The sequence below is a fragment of the Nilaparvata lugens genome, chromosome 5, assembly GCF_014356525.2.
Source record: "Nilaparvata lugens isolate BPH chromosome 5, ASM1435652v1, whole genome shotgun sequence".
NCBI lineage: Eukaryota > Metazoa > Arthropoda > Insecta > Hemiptera > Delphacidae > Nilaparvata > Nilaparvata lugens.
The window spans coordinates 57,310,644-57,338,063 of NC_052508.1; the positions used below are offsets into that span (position 1 = coordinate 57,310,644).

The window sequence follows — 27,420 nt, forward strand, 5'->3', positions numbered from 1 at the left end:
TTGGAAAAGCATACCTACTAGTTTATTCATTGACAAAATTTATACAATTTAAATATTTCAAGTATCATTATTGCACTGTATTTTGGAGCTATAAATTGTTCAGAATTCAGGGAAAGTCTCACAGAGAAAATAGGCTACCAGCCTATATTATTCATTACAACAGAGAAGTTAATCAGTGGCATAATCAGAATATTGAAATGGGGCTGTTGACCAACAATTTCTGGTCCCCTATAGACTTCACCCAGTGGGATATGATGAGGATGAGTTCTATCTAAATACACTATCTTATTCACTCCCTTCACTAGGTACGTCACTGAAGTTAACTAGACTACCAATTATAATTCTCAAGTCTAGGAATTACATTAATGAACGATAATGCCTAATCAATATTTTTAAGCAGAATCTTCAGTGGCGTAACGTTTCCAAACCGGACACCCCCGCAAAAAAAAATTTCTGGCCCCTCTTCTAAAATCGTACCACCTTTCTCCAGCCCCCTTCTCCCTTAATCCCAAGCATTAAACTCTAATGTGGATGTACATCTTTCATGAGTGAATTACATGGCTTAGTTGAAAAAATAAAACTTGTTCTCGATTGAATTCTACAATTCAAGTCAAGAATTATGTTTTAAGCAACACATATAGAATCCAACCTTTAGAGCTAGAGTTAGTAAGTAGTATCTAGTCTTGAGATTCATGAATTATTAAAATAGTAAAGATAATAATTTATAAAAACCTTTGATTTGATGTCTCCTACAAGCCTCCAAGTTCTGCAATCACTACTTTCTGGTATATATGTTCAGGAATTCAATGGGAAAATAATTTATTTTCTCCAATGCTTACTTGAAGATAGTAAATAAAAATAACGATGTACTTTAGAACCATTCTGGCAATCTTTGAATCAGAGAGAAAAGTAGTAAATCTTATCTATAAGTAAGTGGTTTGAATAGTCTCAGTCTGGATTGTCTCACCGGATGTATAAATTTTAATGATTTGTAAACAAACAACATTCCTAATTTTTCAATACTGTAAGCTCACTACCAGCACACAATTATTGAAGCTCTGTCAATGGAACAATAATTATTATTACGAGTAGATTTGAACAATGATTGTTTTTCTTTCTTGCCTTATTCATTATTTTCTACTTGTATTCTCTTGATATTCATTTATAACCAGACCGATAACATTGTCCTATTGCAGTTTTCTTCTTACACAATGAATTAAGCCTGTCATTTTCCACAATAAAACTTCTGCTTTTTTATCAAAAGTTACTTCCATGATTATTTAATTTTTCTTTTTAAAGTATGCAATATATAATTATCATTTCGGGCCCTAACCCGGGCCCCTAGACCGGGTAATTTTATTTTTTCAGAAAACCTAAATTAGCCTACATATTATCCGGGCCCTAGCCCGGCCCCCCCGCACCGCGGGGGCAGCGAGGGTGTACGTTACGCCACTGAGAATCTTCAATAAGATATAAATCTGGATCAATCATCACTATATAAATTTATTATGCGATGTATTCAAAACCTTTTATCACGTTTCATTAAAATAGCAACTTCATGTACATAAACCTAGAATTGAAAAAGTAGTCTAAAATTATTTTATTTTGCTTTCAGAAATCGAAGTTTCTCAAGAGGTTCGAATCTTCAAAAACGTAGGTTCCACGACAATGACAAAAAAATACAAATTGTTCTACGCTTATAAAGTTACAATTTTCGGTGCTCAACAGTTATATTCGATTGGAAGGAGGACACAATATTTTCACATATTGTAAATTGTTGAATATTTTTGTTCTTTTAATTTGACATCTCTCTTTCTGTGCTTTGATATAAGTTATTAGTGTAAAGAAAGTGTAGTGAAAAAGTAGACGCACTTGAGGAGATGTTGAATTCCAAAATTAATAGATAATATCTGTATTATTTATCAATCTTGATTGAATTCTCTCTATTCAGTATTTAGCTTTTCTTACAGATATAGTTCTTCAACAAATACAATTTGATACTGTATCATTATTGATGACTCGTTACTAATCACAAACCTTAACGTGAATCTGCAGATCCGCCTAGGCGAATTTCCTCAGTCAAATGAGGAGAAAAATATATATCTATCATAATACATACAGTAACTTCCTCCTATATTTCACCAATTAATTATTCCCAATGTATCAATGGCTGTGACATTTTTTATAATATACCTAATGTAAAAAAATGATTGTGCAAGGCTTCTAATTATGTAATTCGCTTATTAACTGTTGAAATTATATGTTCATAAGAATTTTACAGTCGTATAATATTGTATTTATAGTATACTTTGCGTTATTGGCTCCAATATTGTTATTTTCTCCTAATGTATTATTAATATTTATAATTAGGTTACTAAGTTTTGTAAGAAAATCTAAAAGCTATAAATATTTTGCACCTAATGCAGCTTATGTGTTGATGATGAATAAATTCAATTCTTAAAATATGAGTTGTGATTATGATATATTGACATCTCTACCCAATATTTCCAAACCTCAACTCAAATTCTGTGCGTTTTAAATTGTAATTTATTCTCCACTTCTTCCTCCTTGCCTTTTTCCCATTATTTGGGGTCGGCTCTCCTTGATTTAAGTCTCCAGTTCGAACGATCCTGGGTCATCTGATTTGTCAGGTTGAACTGCTTCATATTTTTATGAAAAACAAATTATACCATGCAATTTATTCTCTACATTGAAATATAATATGTAATTATGTGGAAATGAACATGCTATTACAATCATTCAACTGCTATTCGATAAGTACCTGATAATTTATCACATAAGAAAATAATACTGATAAGAATTCCGAGCCTCCATCTGGAGGCTGTAGACCCCCTTCCTGTTGTGTTGTGTTGACTCATGTGCTAGATGCCTTTTGTTTAATTCACGGAATATGAGCCATCCTGTTTAAGGTTATTTTGTTCATTTTCCTCTCTCCAGTGCCCATCTCCCCTATGATTGTGATAGAGTATGTTAAATGCTAAAGGCAATCAATCAATAGTTTATTTTTCCTTCATACAATGCATACATGAATGTCTATAATTATATAAATACAATTGACAATTAACAAAATAAGTTGAAAGTAAAATAATTATTATTAAATACGGAAAGTCCCTGAAAAGGTTAAAGACAGTATTTATGTTGTAAAAAACAGCGAAATAAGTGGACCCAAGTTACATCCAGAATTTAAAAAAGTGTGTATATTTTTCTATAACTACAACTGAGGAAAATTCCACTCCTGGGTTTTTCATCCAATATTCACGAAGTTTGCTTCTTTATTTTTGAAGCGAATTATCAATAAATTATTGTTAACCGTAGTTTCACTCTCATGTCGATCATATTCACAAAGTAGGATATTCTATCTCCTCTTCTCTGTATACATACGTAAGTAGGATATTCTATCTCCTCTTCTATTCAACTATACGTAATTATTCACAATACATCGATAAACTTGCAACTCCTGATATTCTAAATATTATACTAAGAAGAATTGGAAAACTATTTAGAAATAAATTGAATCGTGATAGAGAAAATGTCTGTATAACAATAGGTTATTTCGTTATCAAATCACATCCATTGATTGAATAGAAATTCAATAACCTTCATAACCGAAGAACTACTATAATCTGCTAACTCTTGAACAAGAGATGTCATTCATGATCAATTTGATATTTCATATCAAGGTCTATAGACTTTGATTCATATCAATTGCTATCTCTAGTTCTAGGAGATGAACCTCATCGAGTTTACAAATTTCTCGATCTAAAACATCTATAAAATAACAAAATTATGTCTCATGCTTTTAGCATTCATTTGATGCAATATTTCCAGCTCTTGATCCAAGGCTCAATTTATGCTTTGCGGTTGCGATTTCTATGAGTATATTATATAGCATGGGTTCTTAGGAGCGTAATAATTATTATCATGAGCTACGGTTCAGTACCTACGGTAACTTAGGTAGGTACCTATAGTATAGCGCTCCCGCAGGCCGCGTGTATAAGTTACAGTAGCTGATCTACCATTTATTGCCCGCAACTGTATGCAGTTTAAAAATACATTTAGTATTATTGGAGCATTAGTATTATCTGAAATTAGACCTGAGTCAGCCAGGTCACGCTATATTATTATTGTATTTGAGCTTTTATGTAGGCTACGAGATTAATAATAATTGTGCACTATTCGAGTTTTAAAAAATGTCTTCAAAGATGCCTGGTAACCAAACTTGTGTGGTTATTGGAATTAAGCATATTCAAATTCCTTGATCTTCCGTAATCCTTAACAAAAGAAATATAGAGATCCAGAAGGAAGGTTAGTTCTTATGAAAGAAGAAAGTTTCAATTTTTCTCGTTTAAGAATTAAATAAAATGAACGTATATTATCCACGAAAAGTATGGACATGGGAAGTGTATGAAGTTTCAAGATTAACAATACTTCTCTGTGTATACTCTGAAAAAAACTATTCGTGTCAGTGGGTCCAAATTATGGGAACAACTCGTACCTCAACAGATGCTTTGTAAAGCATAAAGTATAACAAAAACAATATAAAGTATAATTGTATAAAGTATAACTGTAATGATCAAAGAATAAAAATAAAAAATCATATTACTGTACCCTTTTTAAAAAATTTTACTCACTACAACATTAATGTCATTTTCAAGTGAGTGAATAAAATAGAATAAAAATTATATTGACGTAGAAACATGTAGTGAATAACTTGTTAATTTTTGTAAAGGGTATAGTACTTGGATGTTTTATCCTTATTTCTTGATAATTAATAGTAACTGTAATGCTATGCAGGTCGCAGTAATTGCTATAGTCCGTGAAAACCTTAGTTTGCAGCACGGGGCTTTATAGCCAATGTTATTTTAATACAAAAATATGAGCACATTGTTGCCGTTTATATGCTGATTATCTGATTATATCAAATAGACATACGCTCTCTTTATCGCTCTTTCTCTTCCACAATTAGCTCACAATCTCTCTGGATTCTGTGAAATCTGGCAGCACTGTACCCCATAAGAGCAATGCTGCAATCTAAGGCTAGGCACACACCAGTTAGTCAAGACAAGACAAGACATGATCAGACACGTTCAGTCACAATACTTCACATAGTTGCTTATGAGGACATGTCTAATTGCAATGACTAATCAGTGTGAGTTGCGTCATAAGCAGCAATGTGAGGTATTGTGACTAAACTTGTCTGATCATGAGTCTTGTCAGACTCACATTGATTTCTACGGATTTTGCAAATATGAACATTCTATCCACTATAACGATAACTTATAAAACAGTAATGACTGATATAATTATTGTTTTACACATTGCAAAATAAGTGCAAAACGGAGAAAATCAACTGGCAGATGTTCAGGAAAGGAATTGAAGTGAAAAACACGGTGAAATAATATTGAAAGCGTATTTTGTCATTACTTTAATGGTATTCTTTCTAGCCAATAAGAAAAATGTGAACGACATTCTCCTTCTTAATGCACAGTCTATCACTCCCTTCACATAGTCACTCCTAAATTACATACATACTACACACATTATACATACATACATACATTTTATTTATACATATAAACAACCTTCAACATTTTTGTCGATCAATTTTCTCTCATTAGTAGCGGAACAATCTATAACATACAAAGTTTCAGTCACATTTGTTCAAATTTATTCTCAATAATCTCAATCACAATATAGCTTTATTTAATGATGTTGATTTTATAACATCAAACAAGAAACGAAAAAGTAGACTGCAGAAATGGTAATTAAAGAAAGAAATATACAAATGTATAATACAATAAAAAGAAGTCTTTAATAATACTTTGCTTAGTGCATCTTACTACATCATCACAAATGAAATTCATTTACATTAATCAGATTGAGATTATTTTAAATTCTCAAAATTTTAGTATTACATTTTCTTTTTAGGATAAAATTATAGAAAAAGTTATTACAGTAATACATATCAAGAAACTGTCAGATCTTTTTAAAACATGAGAAAAGTCCAACCATAAAGTTGCGTTTACACCAGTTATTAACAAAATGTTAATAACTCAATCCTTATAGATTCTATTAGATAGAACATAACTTATCATACACATGATGAACATATGTGTTTGTCAAGTTCCGTTCAATCTTAATAGAATCTACTGTATAGGGATTAAGTTATTAACATTTTGTTAATAACTTAGGTGTAAACGCGGCTTTAATCCAAATTAGCAAGATATCTGTTGAATTCTATTTATTTATTTTCAATGAAATGATACATTATAATGATGACTAAAATAATAATGCGCTATAAGATATATTTTATAGCCTGTTAATCAGAATAAATTAATTAAGACATGTTTCATGCATCATCTTAATCAATAAGTAATTAACACAAGAAATAACGGCTTTAATTTTTTCTGGGTATGAAACTCAAGGTGTAATCTATTTTCAAAGTGAATGGAACTATTTTAATTTTAAAAATGTTTGATGTCGAAACTTAACTTATATCAAGTGTAGAATATCAAAACTAATTTAGATTTATATCAGTAATCTTAATACACTGAGTGGACTTGAAATCAAAATTATTGAAACTTTTTGAGCTAATTATAGTAAGTATTACCTAAGAATGAATAAAACATAGATTTGACAGCTCTCAAAGGACAAATGAGATATTTGAAAACATAATACACTGTTTTCAGCTATATTACCCTGAACAAAGGGACTAGCAAACATTTATTGAGATCTAAATAGAAAAGGAGGATTATACTGTAAAATAATTTTTTCAGAGATGATTTAAAGCATAACTACCTCATTTTTTTACTACTAGTGTTTATTTTTATACTTAAAAAAATCAACATAATTATTCGCTTTCATTTAAAGATTTTGTATAGACTACAAATAAAAAATAACTATGAACTTGATGCAAACTATCTTTGCGAATAAAAATTCTAAATATCAAATCCACTTACTGAAAGGTGGCTTCGCATAATATATGGCAAATTAATTAGCCAAGTTATTGTAAATGGCAAAATAATGGAATCATTGTGATATATTCATATCACGAGTTTTCCATATTCATGTACATAGATTTTTGAAGGTGAATAGAACTAAAATACATTCTTAATGCGTAAGTTCATCCCATTGGACAAACTTACAGAAATATTGCAATTTCTTGTAATTCCCTACTTGTGGAACTCAAATTAGACTAGAAATTCTTCGACTGTCATGTTATTGTAACAACAGTCTGTAAAGCATAGCACTGAAAGCCCATATTAATAATTCTACAAACGATTCAAATAAATTGAGAAGATTATAATAGAGTCGACCAAGCAGAATGAGAATGGAAAAGGAGTTTGTTGAATTAAATGCAAAAATATGAAATAATTATTAGTAGGTAAACAACTCATGAATTCAACGGTACGGTATATGAGAAGAATGAAGCTATAAAATAAACTTTTCTTCAGTTTCCAAATAAGCAATCTGATAGAAATTTAGTGATAACAATGCTGGCGAAATCTCATTTTCCAGAAACTGAATACGGTACACAACTTTACTATGATATCAGGGAAGAGATTATAAGATTTACATGGTTTAGAGGAAGAGAAGCTGGAAAATGCATTCTAAATAGTGATAAAAGGTATGTTTTTAAAACTATATTACAAACTGCAGAATACTAAAATGTAAAACTGCAAATATTTGCTACCTTTACAAATTTATTCACAGAAAGGTATTGACACATTACCATCAGAAATGTGAGCAGTATGAGCTGCATTCATTACCAATTAGTAGAATAGATGAGCTTACATCAGTAAAATATATAAATTCAACAAAATTTCAATATTCGATTTATGAAATTTAATTTCCAACATTTAATGTTAAATTATCAATTTTGTATTCAACATCTTGTATGTATAATATGTAGAATAATATGATATTCAACTGAAAACCAATTACATTAGGTGAAAATTACTAGCTTAACTTTCAAGGTATTTGAGATGTTTTTAGACTATTATTCAAATTTGAACAATTGTAAAAGAATGCTTGTGAACTTCGATTATTGATTGGTTTTTGATATTACAATCATTTTATTTGTTCCATCATCATACCGCAAATACCTGAAGATACAATCACACTGAGATACTCTCATCACAGACATACTAACAGACACATAATATCTTATAAAAGTTTTTTATAACAATCATACATTAATTTTCTTCAGATTTTACACGAACCCAGTTCTATAAACAACTGTTCATCATCTCCATGACATTTTCCACCACTCTACCTTTCTTCATTGTTAATATATAAAACACATCCCATACAACACACCAATTTGAAAATAAATTGTCTTTATGAGTTTATAGTATTAAATATAATCAACGTATAATAATGGGAATTATAACATATAATCATTCGATAATAGCGATGCATAACTAATAATCATAATATATCATCAATAAAAACGCAAGTCTTAATAATATAAATACACATCTCAACTATTCAGTTCTGTCCTCCTTTTCAAAACGTTTAGTTATTTTTGTACAAAAACTACTTTATTTCTCAGTCAAAGTATTGCCGCAAACAAAAAACAACATAGTAGAAGCGTAAATAATAAATAAACATTAGTTAATAAAACAAGAAGTAGATAAAGGCAAAACATGTTATGCAGCGGTTGGCCAAGTAAATTAACAAATAATAAAATCTCAGTTACAGATCAACATTCCATCGACTCGATTTCGTAACACCTGCAGAATGTTTCTAAAAAATATCTTACATTTTGATTTTGTACAAGTAAGTTAATTAAGCGAAATAACCATGACAAAATTTCTCGTAATTGACAAAAAACGTATATATATATGATTTACAGGTACAAAAAGTTCAAATCAATGTTGATGTGGAGAAGTGACACGTGACACGTAACACCATCGACGTAACACCACCATAACACCACCGTAACACCATCCATCAGCCACCCTGCTTCACCCACGTGAGCAGCTTATTCTCATTATATTATCAAGATTAATTAAAAAAAATAATATTTATATATGTCATATTTTATACATTTGTTTTTATATACTTATAAAAACAAGTCACTAGTAATTGATTAGAAAGTCTTTGTAATAATTATATAGTAATAGTTTTCAAGTGGTTGTTAGCGGCAGCAGCAGGGCGGGAGAGGGGAGGGGATGAGATCACCAGCAGAAGACCGACAGTTCCCCCCCACCCCCGTGGCCGTGGTCACCACCACCTGGACGCCAGCCAGTCACCGCTCGCGCCTTCAACTGAAACAAAACAATAATGTAAGTGAGTGAATTTATTTTTCACAATCCTTGAGAATGTAGAACAAACAATGAGAAAAACGAAAATATTGAAAAGGAAAAAATACAGTGCTGTACAAAAGACAATAAAAAAATATAGATTAGAACTAGTTATCAAGTTATTGTTACAAATTATTTATAATTATGACTCGAGCATATATTATACAGAAATTTCTCTATATTTAAACTCTACAGAAATTTAATGAATGATAATATTGGGAGTATAACTTCCAATATCGGGGCACCGAGCTTCGCTCGTTATTTTTATTTATTGATAAACAGAACACAATTCTCTAAAACGAGCGTGTTTATATTTTATAGCTGGCTATACATCAGCTTACGAATTTCGGGGATGCGATATTTTGATTTTCCACAGAATCACTCGCTCACTTTCTACTATCCACAGACGACGAAAGTCTCAGCTGTTTCAGCCAAGGATGAATTATCCTTTTAATGTCGTTCAGCGAGTTTTCCCAAGGATGAGTGCAATCGAATTTTTATATCATAAAACTACTATGTTCCAAATTTCGTGGAAATCGTTAGAGCCGTTTTCGAGATCCGTCGAACATAAATAACCAGATATAAAAATATAAACAGATATACAGAAATTGCTCGCTTAATATAATAGGATAATATTTGTTACATTGAAGTTACTGTTAAAAATTATAATTATGTGAAGGAAAAGTAGCAGCTCATACAGTTTTGTTTGTTGACAATAATGCACCACGTTCGTGCAATATTTTTGCAGCAATCAGCTAGAAATGTTTCAATTCTATTCAACAAAGTACCAGTTATTCACATAAAAATTAAAAATAACACCCTTTCAAACTAGATTTTTCATTCATTTGAAAATGAATTTGATGTTGAGACATCTTGTGAAAAATAAAAATATATGTAGAAGAAAGTACTTTGATTTTTAATTTTTGGGAATACACACACGTAACCCTAAAAAAGAAAGAGACCATTGAAGATAGCGTATACCAGAGTCCAGAGTTATGTAGTCTTCAATACAACAAGTCGATCCTCGCTGAGAATATTTATTTATTCATAATATTACAACGGAAAAAACAGGTAATAACGCAAATATGCTTCCTTAACATAACAATACAATTCATTCAAAACAAAAAAAAAAACCTAGGACCCTTTCTAAGCAAATAATGGTTTGCTTATATAATAATAATGATATAGTGATTATAATAGCAATAATAATAATGCTTCCTTAACATAACAATATGATCCGGATACAATTCATTCAAAACAAAAAAAAAACCTAGGACCCTTTCTAAGCAAATGGTTTGCTTATATAATAATAATGAGTGCTAATTATTGCTAATATAATAATGTTGGCTAATATTAATAAGGAGTCTCTATAGTGAGATTCACTTCAAACTTCGTCAGCATTAATTATTATTAAACGAGAATCCCAATTACCCCGAAGACTTCTTGATTGGGATTTTCGTTTAATAATAATTATTTATTGATTAGCATTTGATTTTGAAATACCAACCCCGAAGACTTCTTAATTGGGATTTTCGTTTAATAATTATTATTTATTGATTAGCATTTGATTTTGTTCTTGTTTTACTCCTTTTTTGGACATTATCAAAATTTGGGAATGGAATAGTTTTAGGTCAAGCCTGTTGTTCCTTCTCAATAATCTTTATATGATTTGTGAATGTATCTACGAATAAATAAATAGATGAATAAAAATAAATAAATAAATGAACAAATGCAACTTCCAATTTATTTTCATGTTAGTCAGCATTAGTTGAACAGGAAGCGTTGATGAATATATACAAAGAACCCTGACAGTATAAACTGAATCTTACTGTGGGATCCAAGAGATTCCCATCTGAAAAGAACCACATTTTCGATAACTTTGAAGCATCAAAAGCGACACAATTCAGTGAAACCCCGCTGGTTTTGCGTGGAAGGTCAACATCATTGACAACGCCAGCTTCAATCATATAAAAAGTCCATATAGGCTAACGAAATGAAGAGGGTTCCTGTTAGAGTGAGATAGATGCTCACGTGCTGTAGGAGCTCTATAAAAAGGGAAAGTCAGGCTTTTTTGTGGCTTCGCCGATGGTGGCTTAGCTTGCTAGAATATCAGGGATCCACGCACCGAAATAACAAACCCCACTCCATCAAAACGAGATAACAATAGAAGAAGACCGATAATAACTTTAATGACACAAACTTACAACTAATAACCTAGCAGCAACGCCCCGGAAATACTAGTTACGAAAATAATATTATTCCTATTACTCACAACACAAAGGGGGATGAAGCGATCCGAACTTTTGTTGAAATGAAAAGAGCGAGCAATTTCTGGTATATTCTTAATTTCCAATCATAAATGAAAATTTAATTCATTATTATTTATTTACAAAAATACATACAGGTATGGGAACAACAGGTATTATAGCCCAAAACTGTTCCCGATTCAATATCACAAAGTTCTTCATAAGTTTTAATTTCAAATTCAAATATTTTTTATTCCTTCAATTATTATTTACAGTGGAACATGAAAAAAATCAATATTACGGAATCCCTCCAAAACGACTGAACGTCTAAGTTAGTCGAATACCATTGTGATTGAAAACAAGTTAGGTCATCGAATTTGAAATTAGTCGAATTAACTACTGTAATTGAAAACAAGTTAGATAATTAGATTTGAAAATTGGTATTTTTTATCGTGGATAATGCCCACATGAGCTTTTAGCTTGTGTGTAGGTAATGGAAAGTTCGTTTGTGATTGATGAGATGTGCAAACGACCATGCCTGTCGGCAGGAATCGAACCCACGACCAGGAAGCACTAGCAGATTGAAGGGTGCAACGCCATAGTCGTCTCGGCTAATCTGGCCGAAAAGCATTAATTATATTTCTGTGCAGTGGGCATGGTTTCAATGTACTATGACTTATTTACTGGATGAAACACTTGAATTAGGGGAAAACAGGCTTTACAGAATCAGTTCAATACAATATTATCAAAGTTGTCAAAATATACATGAAATGAAATTAAAAAGATTTTATTCATCCAAAGAACAGTACAATAACAGGAAAATCTGTATCTTATAATCGAAACATAGAAATTTACATTAATATAATGATCTAACATAATGATAAGATTTTTTATGAATGAATAAAAAAACAACCCGAGCCTAGCCTGTGTGGGGTGGTATGCATAAATCTTGAAAGTAGAGTTAAGAACTACGTAGATGGGTGATTTGATGCGACCGACCGGTCTCTAAATATTATAAAATATACTGCTAGAATGACATAAATTAGAAGATACAAAGTGGACTTCATATAAATAAGCAAAAAACACAGGTTTTAAAAAAAGTCTATGTATCTAAACTGCAGTCATGAAATCTTATAGATAATAATTCTCTATCCAACAAATTCGGTTCAGTATTTACGTCTGAAATGATGCAGGGATATTATTTTCTTATGAATTTAGCAGGCAAGTCGATAGAAACGAGTGGAGCAGAGCAGAGCAGAGGCTTCCCTGTCAGTGTAGTTCGCCAAGCGCCGTGGAAAAACCGCAACGAAAATGGTTGTGGCGTTTTTTTCTGATGACGGAAGTGTACAAAAGGGAAGCTGAGGGTTCTCAACTTGACGTTTTCAGTTCCGTGCACTGCAACACGAAGCTGAAAGTTACGAGCTCGTCCGCCATTTTGCGAAGCTCTCTTTCAAATTCTCGCTGCTCAGTGCTCAGCAATCTAAAGCTGAACTAGTCAATGATACATTTAAAACGCGAACTGAGTTGGACGCGAAACTCAGTAAAAATAGGATCTGCAGTTTCGATGAAATGCTGCTGTTGCCACTTCTACATGTTTCAAGTAGCATTAGCAGAGTTTTCCACCGTGAAATTCTAGGAAACCTCTATTCGGACAATAGATTTATATCTGGAGTCGTGTTCGTTGAACATAGAAGTTTCTGTAAACTTTAATTCAGCAGTAATCTGTCGGTATCTGCTTTTAACCACAGATTCAAACCTCTTGTTTGCGCTATAACATAGAAAGGGCTCTCCCGTAGTTAGATGTTATAATATATGAGAATGTACACATACTGCTAAATTAGATGAATCTCTACCTATCAGCGGTGTATACACACTAGAAATGTACAACATGGCTCATCTATATCAATACATTGCAGTCTTTTCTGTACTACAGCACTTCCAATTTAATGAGACAATACCAGCGAGGATATTCAAATATCATTCACTGTAAAATAAGGATTGAGAGAAACGAGGGGCTAGACGCTAGAGAATGGAAAATAAAATACATATTATTTTATGAATCAGTAATTAAAATCTGACAAATCATTCGAAGCCATTGATCTACATTATTAAATAACAATTTTCAAGTACACGTATCACATATCAATCAGTATTAAGCATCTTTGTAATCAATGAGATTTGATGACCATTAGACTTGTATGAGTAAAGTTATTGAGGGAAGATTTAGAAGCATTCTCCTCATTCAGTCATAGATTTAGTCATATAATCATAGATATATCATATTATCACTTCACTTATAAGGGCTACTTTATTCAAATTAAAAAAACAATATAAAAACTTGTAGTACCCTTGTAGTTCTACAAGTTTTATAATGTTTTTATTAATACATCATATTGTATAGTCGGGAATAGAATATGTTCGAGGAAAAGTCAGAAATCTATAGTACCTATCCAACATTGCAATCCATACATTACTACAAAAGTTCAATATGAAATGAGGTGATTTAATTATTTAGTAGATTGTTATGAACCCATTCGAGGTAATTGATCATAAGTTAAGTAACACCCTTCATAATTATTATTAAACGATATGCAAATCACCCCGAAGACGTTGCAGCATTCAATTTTGATTTTCGTTTATTATTAATTCATTAGCATTTGAATAAATGCAATATCTAAGTAATTTCCATCTGTAGCACCCTTCAGTTATAGCATGCATATCAGAGATTTTGGTCATAATATCATGATAAACACTTTCATAATAGACAACAAAATGTTACAAAAGTAGAAATAAATTTCAATTTTACTCGCACTACATTCAGAGAAAAGTTATGTGACCGATTTATCAACTTTGTCCAACTTATTTAGAAATAATAATTAGTTTCACTACAAACTCTCAGTATTGATTGGAAGGAAGGCATTGCTCTTATTTATGAGGAATACAGGCAGTTTAGAGTGATATGAATATGAATTCTACTACGGATAGCTAGTTTGAGATTAGAGCCTCTCCTATCTTTCATCCCGTTCTAATTTGGTTGATGGTGATGTCTCTCTCACCTCAGCAGCCTCAACAGCTAAGTGTGACCCCGTGACCCTTGCAATCGATATCATACCTCCATCTCACTCTCACCACCAGTGGCAGAAAGAGATGAAGCACTTGCTCTCTCTCGTCTCAACCCAACTTAATCATCCTGCCATTACCAACCACATCACATTATAGCAACTTTTACTACTCCACATGAACATATTATTCTATAGTCGTTTCTCTTTTTTAGTTCTAAACGTTGAAATCCAAGTGATACTATTGTTTATGTATAATCAAAAAATCAGGGGAGATAGGTAAAAATGTTGAAGATATTTTGTTTATTGTACACAATTTCAATATTATGCAGTTGTATTTAGTATACAAGTATTTATATATGAATTTTGGTAAATGTATTATGTACACAATTATATTTGTAGTACATACACTACGTACAGTGATAGCTTTTGCATTATTTTCAATTTAGTACGGTACTGTATAATTATATATTTAATATCATGTACCTCTCAATAGAAGCCCACTATTGATGTTTGTTAGTATTGTTTTTTGGAAAATCAATTTCTCTAGAATACTAAGTAAGGTTGATCCAGCAAAAAAGTTCTAATGACCATTAGTAGATATTCAGATGGAATATGCCAGTTCCTTCCACATCAATACTTTGTGAGAATTTCAAATGAAAAAAAAATTTTTGGAATAAATACATTTCTGTGCGAAATATCAAGATAAAATACAAACGTTGAAGAGTTTATTGAAGATTGCAAAATATGTAGAACTCAATTTTTCGATAATTTCTATTCTGCCACTTGGTAAAGATGTAGACTGAATATTACAAACTGTTCAATAGTATCAAACAGGATCATCAATTTTAAAGTAGGGTAGGAAATCATGGAGTTCAAGTTAAATATAATATGTTCATTAGGATATAATATGTTCAAGGAGTTTAAAGAGGATACATTCTATTTTCTGTGATAGTTTATTCATTTATACAACAAGTACATTATCAAAATGCAGCTAAATACATTTAGTATAAATGCACATTTAGTATGCAGCTTAAGGAAATGTTTCAATCAAAATCATAGGATCTAGATGAAGGAAGTTTGGTTCCACTCTTTCAATCAATTTAAAAAAAATTGAAGAGGTCACACATAGCCAAATCTACCATGTGATTTCTAAATCTTCTAGAAGATTCCCAAGGAACATCTCTGATAGTACGAGAGGTTTCTTGTACAAAAAGCAGAAGTATACCGAGTGCTTTCCTCTACTCCAATGCGACAACATAATAGGAACTTTTTCGTGTCGCGAATTCTCTACAGACGTGTACTCTGAACTAACTGGAGTGAGTAAAAGAGCAACAACATATGTGAACAGTCATGTCCCGACATGGTTGTGTAGCCGTGTAGCACAGGCAACAAGGTATTACCAGTTTCGACCTTGGCTGCACTCTGCGCTAATGAGAAAAATACACGCATCCCCCAGCCACGATACACAATGTGCCTCTATAGCTATATGCATCACGACAGTCATAAATTATGTGCCACCGCCAAACCCAACATTCATAAAAAGTGCACCATAATTGCACCAGCCCAACACCCATTAGAATCAACTTTATATTTTCCCCTCTATCGTGAAAAATTCTAGATTATCTCGAGAAAATCATGACAATGATGAATGTATTTTATTGATAATCATTTTCACTGGTGAAAGTAGATTATCGACGTACTTTGTATGGCAATACCATAAAGTAAATACACTGTTTAATTGTCTCTGGCGAAACCTGGTGATTGATGAAGAATAAGCTTCATGAGTTATAAAATATGTCTCAATTCATATCGTCATAAATACATTTCATTCAATTTGAAGTTATTTACTGACAATGAATTTCAGATTTCACACAACAGCAAACCGTCTTGATCGATCACTATTTATAGTCTGTCATCACTATAGCCACAGACCAAGAATGTAAGTATCTTTTACTTTTGTAAGTATCTTTCTTAACGAAATCTTATCTTTCTTATCTCTCTATGCCAGAACCGACTTATATTGGAATTTATTCAAAACTAGCAGGTAACCCGTGGTCTGCAAGGGTCTGACCTAGACTACTAAATTCTTGGATAATTTAAAATTGGCCTATAACCATCCTCGGTAGATCCTATTATATTAAGCAAGCAATTTCTGTATTTTTATAACTGGTTATTTATCTTTATTTATATCTGAATATTTATGTTCAACGGATCTCGAAAACGGCTCTAACGATTTTCACGAAATCTGGAACATAGTAGGTTTATGATATAAAAATTCAATTGCACTAGGTCTCATACTTGGGAAAACTCACTGAACGACATTAAAAGGATAATTCATCCTTGGCTGAAACAGCTGTGGATAGTAAAAAAGTGAGTGAGCGAGTTAGTATGTGAAAAATCAAAATATCGCATCCCCGAAATTCATAAGATGACATATAGCCCAGCTGTGAAATATAAACACGATCATTTTAGAGAATTGTGTTCCGTTTATCAATAAATAAAAATAACGAGCGAAGCTCGGTGCCCCTATATTTAAGCAAAATTTCAAGTTAATCAGATAAGTAGTTCATTCGTGAATTTCCTACCCCGTAGGTACGTTTATTATTCTTTCCTTTACTATATTATAGATAATCTGTGTTAATATTGTAAAATTTATAAATTATCAACAACCCAAAATACTTTATAGAATTTGAAGAAAGCCATTCTTTTTCAGGAAGTATCGACTAAAAATACACTGTTGAACAACGAAATTGGTCGTTAATTAGTATAATGTTTGAATTATGTACGTCAGACGTGAATATTGTTTCAAAAATAATTTGCAAACAAATTCAATGAAACTGTCTTCCGAGAGCTGAGCTACTTGCCAACTGTAAACTCAATTTGCCTGTTTGAACAATAATTACTGAACGAGTAATCGATCTGCAACACGCCATCATTTTAGAGCAGACTGTAATGTTCCAACTCACAGACTGAGTTCCAGTATTGAATATCCTATCATTCTCGCTCAGAACACCCACTTCTTGGAACACAGACAAAGCTCTCTTCAAGTAACTGAAATTGAAATGCATTATCATGCACCCACCGTTGAAATTCAATAACATGGAACTGGCACTATAGGGAGGAAACGCAATCTACAGTATTATTTTCCTATTGAAATACAGTTGATGAAACAATAGCCTAAAGGGTTTATCATTTCACTTCATCGGTAAAAAAATATGAATCTACTCTGCAAATCCAATTCTAATAAAATTATATCTGAATAAGGTTGGAACGTGGTTAAAATTATGATAACTTATCTGATGCACGGATACTAGTATTCTATTGAAATGATGGCGTGATGCAGATATATCGTTCAGTAATTATTGTTTAATACTAGTATTCCATTATCCGTGATCTGAGGTATTGCTTTTTTATAAAATTTGTTGTGTTATACATATTATGTTTGTGAGTTTATTTTTTCACAAAAACCCAATTTCCATTTCAATTATAAAGATTAAGTTAAAGAATTTCACACACACTGAGAAATTCTTGGAGTATATTAAGTAAAAAATGAAGTAATCATAATTATCATATTTCCAATATCTTGAACTTTGAACAAACCCTAATGTGTAGTAAACCTTATAGTCCAGGCAACGTATGCATGCTCAAATAAAGGTATAGAGGGAAAAGTTTGGAACACAATTTTTAACTTCACAGCTCTTTTAAGGATAGTAAGAGGATTAACATATCAAAAGTCCTCACCCCTACCCCCTGTGCTAAAGGGGTGGGGGTGGTTTGAAAGTACCATTTTTCCACTTTTCGCATATATCTCGGAAACTATGCATCTTATGAACATTTGTATTTAATTATTATTTAACGAAAATCCTAAATAAATGTTGTAAATCACCTCGAAGACTCCTGCTACTGCAGACATTGACAACAGGGTTAACAGCTAGATGGAAATTCGTTGAGAACTACTATCCAAAAATTAGTTGCCAGCCCGGTACCTGCCAATTGCTAGTCAGGAATGCTTACCCTTACACCAAACTGACAATCTCTGGATAGCAGCGCTCATTTTATACGAAGCCATAGCGGCCAACCAGTTACAGATGGAATTAAATAGAGTTAAATAAATGCATTCTCTATTTAATTCCATCTGTAACATCTGTATTCTGTGCGAAATTGAAGCTTACAAAATTACCAAAAAGTTTTCTCCTTTATTTATGTTTTCCATATCTCTCATATTAGTGTTACACAATAAATACACGGTTGAACAACGAAATTGGTCGTTAATTAGTTCAAGTTTGAATTATGTACGTCAATCGTGGATATTGTTTAAAAAATAATTTGCAAACAAATGCCCTTTGGCATATGGTCAATAATGAAGCCAAAGCAACGGACGATGCAACGGTAAATTACTTTCAACCGAAAAAGGAACCAAAATTTCACTTTCCTGTAGCATCCAGTATGACAATAACAAGGTATAGAAGATCAAATGTTTGTATTTTAATCGTTAAACATTCCAGACTCATTGCGCGAGAAAAACTTACTGATATAAGTTTGTTACAATTTACAAAATGTAATTCAATGGTGTATTTGAGTTCGGCAGTGTAATACAGTGATTTTTATTTTCCTTATTAAGAATATTAAAGTAGAATAATAAGTTGTAATTTTATCTACCTGCCTATTACATGGGAAACCATAGTTGGCTAGGTATTTTTCCTTCTTTCTTTCTTTTCAGCACACCCCGCCATGAAGCCTGTTTTTGTATTTTATTAGAAATTTATTTTTGATTGTGATTTTTTTGTGTTTTGATTTCTTTTATGTATATTGTATTGTGTTGATTTGATTTTTTGATATCTTGTCAGAATCTTATTGAGTTTTCTGATAAAGAAAACTAATTGAATCAACATAGTAGCAGAGATAATTGAAACAATCCTTCCTGAAATATTTATATAAATTGATAAATATTAAATATTTCCTTACTTTATGATAGGAGCTTCAAACTGCAATGGCCTACAAGTCCATTAATTACATACAAAGAGAAAGATGATTTTACTTCGAAAATGTTACCCTGCTGGATTCAACAGGAAGAACGTTTTCTTTGGAACGAAACAATCCATTTAAGGAATCACTGAGCCATCACAGTGTGAAAACTATTAGCTTTAAAATGAGGCCGTCCGATCTGATCATCCAGCGTTCAGCTTCTTTTCCCAGCGCGTAGGAAAATGACGCTACTAATTGCTGTTGACTTTCAGTGTTGGGCTGCGAATCGCATGCCGGCGCCGGAGCCGAGTTTTGCTGCTTCTTTGGAGCCGGAAGCGAGAAAAAGGCTAGGAAATATTGGCACAAGGGAGCCCAGAGACCAGAGCCCAGCACTAGCACTGCAGTCCTGTTTGTTCGCAAACAGAACCTCCCTCACTCCTCAATGCGTCACCTCCACTCTGCTCTAGATTATTCCTTTCGATTTTAGGCATCGTTTTAGCGAAGCCATCTGCACTAACGAGATGTTGTCCGAGAACGAAAGACTCGTGTGCATCAAGAAAAAATCTCAGCCTAAATGTGATAATTACGCTCAAGGCATCTCATGGAATTATCTCTCATTTTCAGCCAGCTACGCCTACTTATTGACCTTTCCAAGAGCCCTTCTCATTGGATGTTCCCTCTGTATGCTAATTACCTACAGCATTGTGAATTTTTTGTACGGTTTCAAAATCACAAGGAACCCTCATATTGCGTCCATTCATCTATACTGTATCCTTCATCCACAAAACGTATTACTTATTTTTTGAAAAGGTACAATATGTGAGAGCAACAGGGAGACTCCATTATTGCTCTAATAACACACAAATCACCTGTGATTTTTGGAGTGAGTTTAGTTCCGTTTTCTAGTTTTTAAATTTGGAAATGATTCAATTTTTTAGTCTTAAATTACAGTTTGGTGCAATATTTATATTCTTTTCGGTTTTCAATCTACTTTAATTAAATTCTAAATTCTAGTTTGTATATTTCTGGACTCGGAATTTGATTCAAAGTGAAGCAACATAACCTACCTTTTAGACATTGGCTTACTTCTGTCAAAATTCGGAAAGGGGACAGTTTTGGGCTAGGCCTGTTGATCCTTTTCTAATCATGAATTTGATATGTGTATTGTTCAAATTAAAAAATATATACAATTTTGAATGAAATTAAGCTCAAACTTGGGAAAAATATGAAAATATTCATAAGCCTAAAAAAAATAAGAATCAAGATAATAAATTTAGATCAAATAAAGAAAAAAATTCAGGTAAGAGCAGATCATACTACGACACAACACAAAACCACAAAAGAGTAACGAGGATAATGAAAAAACAGCAAGAACGGGAGAGAATTATGTTTTAGCGTATGACAATAAAGGTATATATTAATCCATCTATCTTATATTACCAAAGCTCAGACTTATGTGGCATCACACATACGACAAAAGTGAATGTTTGTATTATTATCCAATATCCAAATTTATTTCATCTCCAAGCAAGAGAAACGTTACATATCGGATTTTGTTGATCAAATTATGCTTTAGAGCATGTAAATTTGAGAGAGCACTGTAGAAGATTGCATAATCTTCCAACTCAAAACTTGGTTCTTTTTATCAGAGCATGCATAAGAAGTATAGTAGAACGTTCCAATAAGTTCAATTTCCAAATAAATAACGCTTTCTTCCAGCTCTAAATGGAATTTCACAGCCAATTCTGTTAAACTGATCAAGTGGAACATTTCAGTTTGATTGAATCATGATTATAAACAATAATTGGAATTATAGATGGAGGAGCACAGTTTAGAATCTGGACAGTGTGCAACTGAAAGTCTGTTTTCTTAAAAATTCATTTTGGGATGGGATAGGGCTGATTCTTCTGAGATCCATTTATTATCTGAACTGTTGAAAACGGAATGATATATTATAACTTGTGGTGAAAAATCTTCCAAAATAACATTGTGACATGCTATTATTCGTAGGAGCGAAATGTGTTTCAGAGAAGGAATTGACATTTTATTTTTCTCCGGTTGAAGAGTGGAATATAATTTGATTAAGGGAATTCTCCCCACATTCAGAACGTATATTTTCAAGAGGGAATTTCATTCTTTTCTGTTTTTCAGGAGGAATTTTGATCAAATTGACTCTGGAAGCACTGGATTTGAATTTGAGTGTATCTATTCCTGATTTTATTCTGAATTGGATTCAATCTTGTAATGCACTCTGATCTAAAGGCTACTACACATTTATTAACTTTTTCGAATATTTAATTAATGCAGTGCTGTATACTAATTAATTGAAAAATGAAAATCTGGTAACAATATTATTAATCACGAGCTCCCTCATCTAATTGGCGAAGGATGACTATAAATTATATATATTTACATAATATTCATTAATCAACTTCATTTTCAAGATCTAACAACTTTCTAATTCTTCATTTGTTGGTGCGTGTCAGGTGATATATATTTGCCAATATTGAAGTAGTATTCAACTGTTTTAACAGCTTTGTCATTAAATATAAAAAGATAATGTCTTGTGCATTCTGGAGCAAGACGACATTTTAACAGGTGTGGTCATCTGACTGGATATCACCTTAGTTGCAGTGCGGATCGTCAATTTGCCTCCAGGTTGTGCAGTTTTCTCTTGTGCCTCTCAGGCACATTCAGCTCTGAGGCTGAACTATTCTAGTTCTTGAATAGGCTACATATTGTTCCAATTATAAGATTAGGTGAGATAATTATAATTTAAAATAATTTTAAATTAATTAAATGATATTACTTTCAAAAGGAATTTTCATATGTAACCTATCAAAATTTGATTAAAAACCAAGTTTAAGATGAAAGAAACCTTTTATGACGTAATTCATGAACTATAAAAAATAATCTCACTTGTAGTCTTAGCAATCAGAATTGAAGCTCATTGTAAAACATTGATTGTGGGACAAGTCGTCAGCGAACAGCCTTCCAAATGTCAACAAGCTGCGACAAGCCACCAGCTAGCTAGACAGAGGTTACCGAATTATTTATGTATGATTGGTTTAGTTAGTTCCTCCAGACAATAAATTATTACCAAACTTGACTTGATCACGTGAATTATGTTGGAAATGAGGGTCATCTCGCTAAAACAACAGTCCAGCGCATAAAATTGAGGTAGAACAGCGATAGCTGGCATTTCGAGTTTACTAATATTTAATAATAATTCTAGTTGGAAATGTCTAGTCGGTAGCGCAGAAGGCTACGTTGGCTACATAGCAGCACTCCGTGTGTGTGGGTGTAGACTGTAGAATTATATGGACTGGTAGATTGCGTGTTGTTCCCAGCTGTTTTGAATCATTAACCAATCGAATTATTTCAGAGAGTGACGATATACTCCTTTAAAAAAAACCAAGAACACCAATAGGTTTGTAAATAGTTTCCAGCTTGAGAATTGAACAAGATACCTATATAAACTGAAAAACACTATTCAAAACAAATAAAATAGCTTTTCATTCACAAAAACATAATACAAATTTATAAGATTCATTCAAACATTTAACAGTGAATACTCTCCACAAAGACTTGAGACTGTGAGTGGAGAGTGAGTTCTTTCAAGTTGATTGTGATTATTAGATAAATATCGGAGCACCGAGCTTCGCTCGTTATTTTTATTTATTGATAAACAGAACACAATTCTTTAAAATGATCCTGTTTACAATAAAAGATCGGATAGTAAAAAATAGGCAAATGTCCAAAACTTCTTCAATTTCCTAATAATTTAGTTTCAAATTGTTCACGAGGAACATGTTCATGATCCAGAACAAGTTCATTATCCGAGAGTGTCTGAACATAATTTATTAAAAACGACTTTTAACACAGACACATCAACTAAATTATCAGTGATGCTATGCAATGAAAACATCTAAATCAAGTAAGGCTCTGCAATGGAGTTGATCCAACATCTCAGTGACATTGAACGTGACATCATTCAAACAAATAAACCAGGTAGACATGACAATACAACCTATTATGAAGTCTGTGTATAGAGCCAGGCCTATTTTTGCAGCAGTCCTATTATTCATGCATGGAACAATATGTTTGCATGTGTATGCTAACAATGAGTAATTAATGAATAGAGCCGAGTATGTGCAGTGCACTGAGCACTGTGCACAGGGGTTAATAATAATTGGTCGTTGTGGGGCTGTCTGTATGTACCAAGTACTCTTTTCAATTTTTCTGCGAACAGCGGATAATTAGCCACAAGAAACTGCCAGCCCTACTCGAGAGGCCTGTTTTTTCTAGCGGAAATTCGAGGTTGATTAAAACGAGAAATGTTAACCCTCGTTGATAAATATTTGTTCGGTCACTGATATGTAAAGTCAGTTTTGTGGGGGAAAGTGGTTTCTCTCTTTGAAAAAATTATTCCTCAAACATAATGGCAAAAATCAAGGCAGCAGTCGCGCAGCTAAATAATTGAAAGGAAGCGTTCACGTTGATAAATGTATGTGGGTGCAAGAGTACAGAGAAATTGCACTATTTGGAGATGAATAACAGCATGAAATAATTGCGGGTCCTCAGCTTTAATCCTATTGCGGCGAATTTCCGCCTTCGTGTACTACTTTATGCAAAAAGATGGAGGAATTCAAAGTATAATACAAGCCCCTATCGAATTCGACACATTTCTTGAGCGCACCTTTCTTGGGTGCCTGTAATTGAAATTTTCTGGTTAATTCAATTCATGATATTTAAATGATTGAATATTGAAATTAAAATAATTTAACATTGAAATTTGCTGAAATTTACTGATAGCCTCATCGAGTAGAACTGATACACTTACTTCAGCTATAAACAATCTCTCAATTAAATATATCCTAATCTATATTCTACAACCACAATGACAGTTGAAAAAGGTTGGCGAAGCCACCGAAAATTTCTGAAAATAGTTCAAGTTTTTAAGTGTTTTTCACCAATTTGTATCGTGTTACCTGTTCAAATTGGTATTATAAAACTGAAAAGTGTTTCTGTTATGTGCTACAACAAATCTATATTCATGTATCCTTTAAATCTCTCTTGAATTTATTATAGTATTATTATAGACCGATTCACCATTAAATTTATTATAGACCGATCTACTCATGAAAGCTTATTGATCTATGTTTGTTTACTTATTTGCTTGTTCATTTAATTCAGTTAATTACGATAGAATACAATAAGAATACTGCATTTTTCATTTCAGGAGAAAAATAGTACTACGTCTTACAATTTAAATTTAGTACGGTATATGGAATGACTATAATAAAGTTGCTGAATAAATTTCTCAGACAACAAAAGATTGTTTGTTCGAAAATAATAGATCAATAGAGAGTTGAATTACTGTAGCTGAATCGCTGACTTATCTATTTCCATTCATGGATTTAGCTCAATGGACTTCTCATCAGGACACTACGAAGTGTCAAATTCGACAACTAAATTAAATCACAATAGTGGTAAAATTTTCAATGCAGTTAAAATTGAGCTATGAAATAATTTATAACACTGCGAAAAAAATGATTCCTACAATTATCAAATCAACGAAATATGATCGCCTAGTTCAGCTAATATGCTCCGAGACCCATATCAGATATAACTCCTATCAAATAATTGGATTCAAAAATACATTCATCGAGTAAAATACGCAGTCAAACATATTGATGAATAAGAGTTGGTAGCAATATTTCAGCATCAGTAACATGATTCGATAGGCTTGGTATTATTTACTTTGAATAATTTCCATTCATTTATTACTGTGGAAAACAATAATAGTGGAATAAGTGTCAATTACATGAAGAATAATATAATTTCAATATTTCTACTTGAATCTTCTCAAACAGTCCATTGTTGTTATGAATTTACATTATAGGAATTATCTTATTGGATGTAAAATAATACGAGCTCTGAAAGAATCTATTTTGATGGATATTTTTGATCACTAAAAGAATCAATTTTTGAAACATATTTTGGGGCTCTGATAGAATCTATTTTTGATTTTGAGCCCTAATGGAATATATTTTTGCCAATCTATTTTAGATTAGCTGTGGTCCCAGACTCACAGATCCCTTCCACCATGGAAATGAAGTCCTATCTACAGTTTTATTGTCTGCCTTATTGTATATGATTACTTTATTAGTCCTAATGGAAAATCCCAATTTTTCAATCTGCAACAAAACTAACAGGCTAATAAAACATTATATTAAAAATTCTGCTATTGACATAGCTGCTCATTATCGACAGTATCGTCCTCGACTTGAATAAGTTGCTACTCGACATTCGTTCCTAACAGTCGTCCGCCATTTGCAATTTATATATAATATTTCTCTATTTTCTGGAGCCTATAAGAATTATGACGTTGTCAACTTAATGAATTAATGCTTAAATAATTAATGAATTAACAAATTAATGCTTGTCAACTTAGAAGTATCAATATAACAACATCTTCCAATAACTCATTTTTATTATTCTATGAAGCAAGGTTTTAGAGCAGGGAAGCTTACTGATTCTTTAATATTAGTAATTCGAAATCTAGAGTGAAAAATGTATGGTGGAGATAAGAGTAGGATGACAAAAGCAAGAGGAAGAAGGGAGGAGAACATTGAAATGCCTCCGGACAAGAAGAGTAGAAAAGGTTTCAAGGACAGATTTGAAAGATCCGTAGAGTGGCAAGGCACGGGCTTCTTTCTTAACGAGGAGAAAATAACAGAAAAAACAACCACAAAACATGTGATGAGTGTGAGAGGGTGGGGGAGGGGGAAGCCCAGGAGACGAACAAGACAAAGCCGGAAGTTGATGAAGAAAGGGGGGGGGTTGTGGAAATTGCAGAATCTTGGAACGAGGTAATGGGATGAGAGAAGATCTGCATACACTAAATGCAAATGAGTAGATACTGTATGTCTTTGTAACAGATGCCTGGGGTGGTGAAGAAGAGATGATGCAAAAAGAGACTTCTCCATTCCTTCAACAGGATACATATGACTTAATTTGACCAACTTCCACAATTTCTTACTGTTTCTAAAAAAAACCCATACCAACAATATTTAATTTTATATTTTTCAGTTCATATCGAGGTAGTTTGACTTCTTACGAGACCCGAACACCCTAAATCAATTCAATCTATTTTACAAAATTCTTATCTTTAGAAGTACTGAATAATTTGTAATTATGAATTATTAGCTATAGATTTTGAAGCAGTTCATCTCATTTACAGTAATTATCTTCAAATACAAAATAATAACCAACTATCTCAGTTCTCTGTAGCTATTTAACAGAAGCTATTAAACTCTTATCAATGTAACAAGAGATGAAATTATTCAAAGAGCCGTTAATTTTATAGAATGATTGTTTTTAGGTGAGATACTTATAAATAATTTCATCTGATTTTGAGGAGTTGTATATTTAGTTTTGAAGAAACTAAATAGTTTCTAGTTTAACTAAATAGTTTCTAGTTTAACTCTAAACTAATAGAGTTGTATATTTAGTTTTGAAGAAACTAAACTGATTTTGAAGAGTTGTATATTTAGTTTTACGTTAAGTATAGAAGGCATGAATTCAAACAAAATTGATCAACATATTAATTAATAAGTTGATTTTTCAATTGGGTAGAAGATATTTTATTTTCAGAGATATTCTTTTCAATTTATCACAAAAACAAGGGAGACTACAGAGTTCATGAGTTGAGAAGAGAGTTCAGAAGAGAGGGAGAGAATAGATCTGGGATACAGAGCCAAATATACAGAGTATCCCACGAAAGGTGTAATGGCCGAAGACCATAGATTCGAC

The 27,420-nt window shown here is 32.3% G+C and overlaps 2 protein-coding genes across 4 annotated transcripts in view; one reads left to right on the forward strand and one right to left on the reverse strand.

The window, feature by feature from the left end:
• Positions 1-2,461, forward strand: part of LOC111058229 (formin-2) — a 53,325-nt gene extending 50,864 nt beyond the window's left edge. For 2 of the 3 annotated variants that reach the window (XM_039428858.1, XM_039428859.1), the window contains exon 19: positions 1,616-1,879. In XM_039428858.1, the coding sequence (XP_039284792.1) occupies positions 1,616-1,657 (42 nt within the window). In that variant the 3' untranslated portion in view covers positions 1,658-1,879. Of the gene's footprint in view, positions 1-1,615 lie in introns of all 3 variants that reach the window. The other variant, XM_039428857.1, reaches the window with a different exon arrangement.
• A 2,961-nt stretch (positions 2,462-5,422) lies between these two features.
• LOC111045307 overlaps positions 5,423-27,420 on the reverse strand; it is an 89,721-nt gene continuing 67,723 nt past the window's right edge. The window contains exon 6 of the mRNA XM_022330683.2: positions 5,423-9,293. Within this exon, the coding sequence (XP_022186375.1) occupies positions 9,204-9,293 (90 nt within the window). The 3' untranslated portion in view covers positions 5,423-9,203. The remainder of the gene's footprint in view (positions 9,294-27,420) is intronic.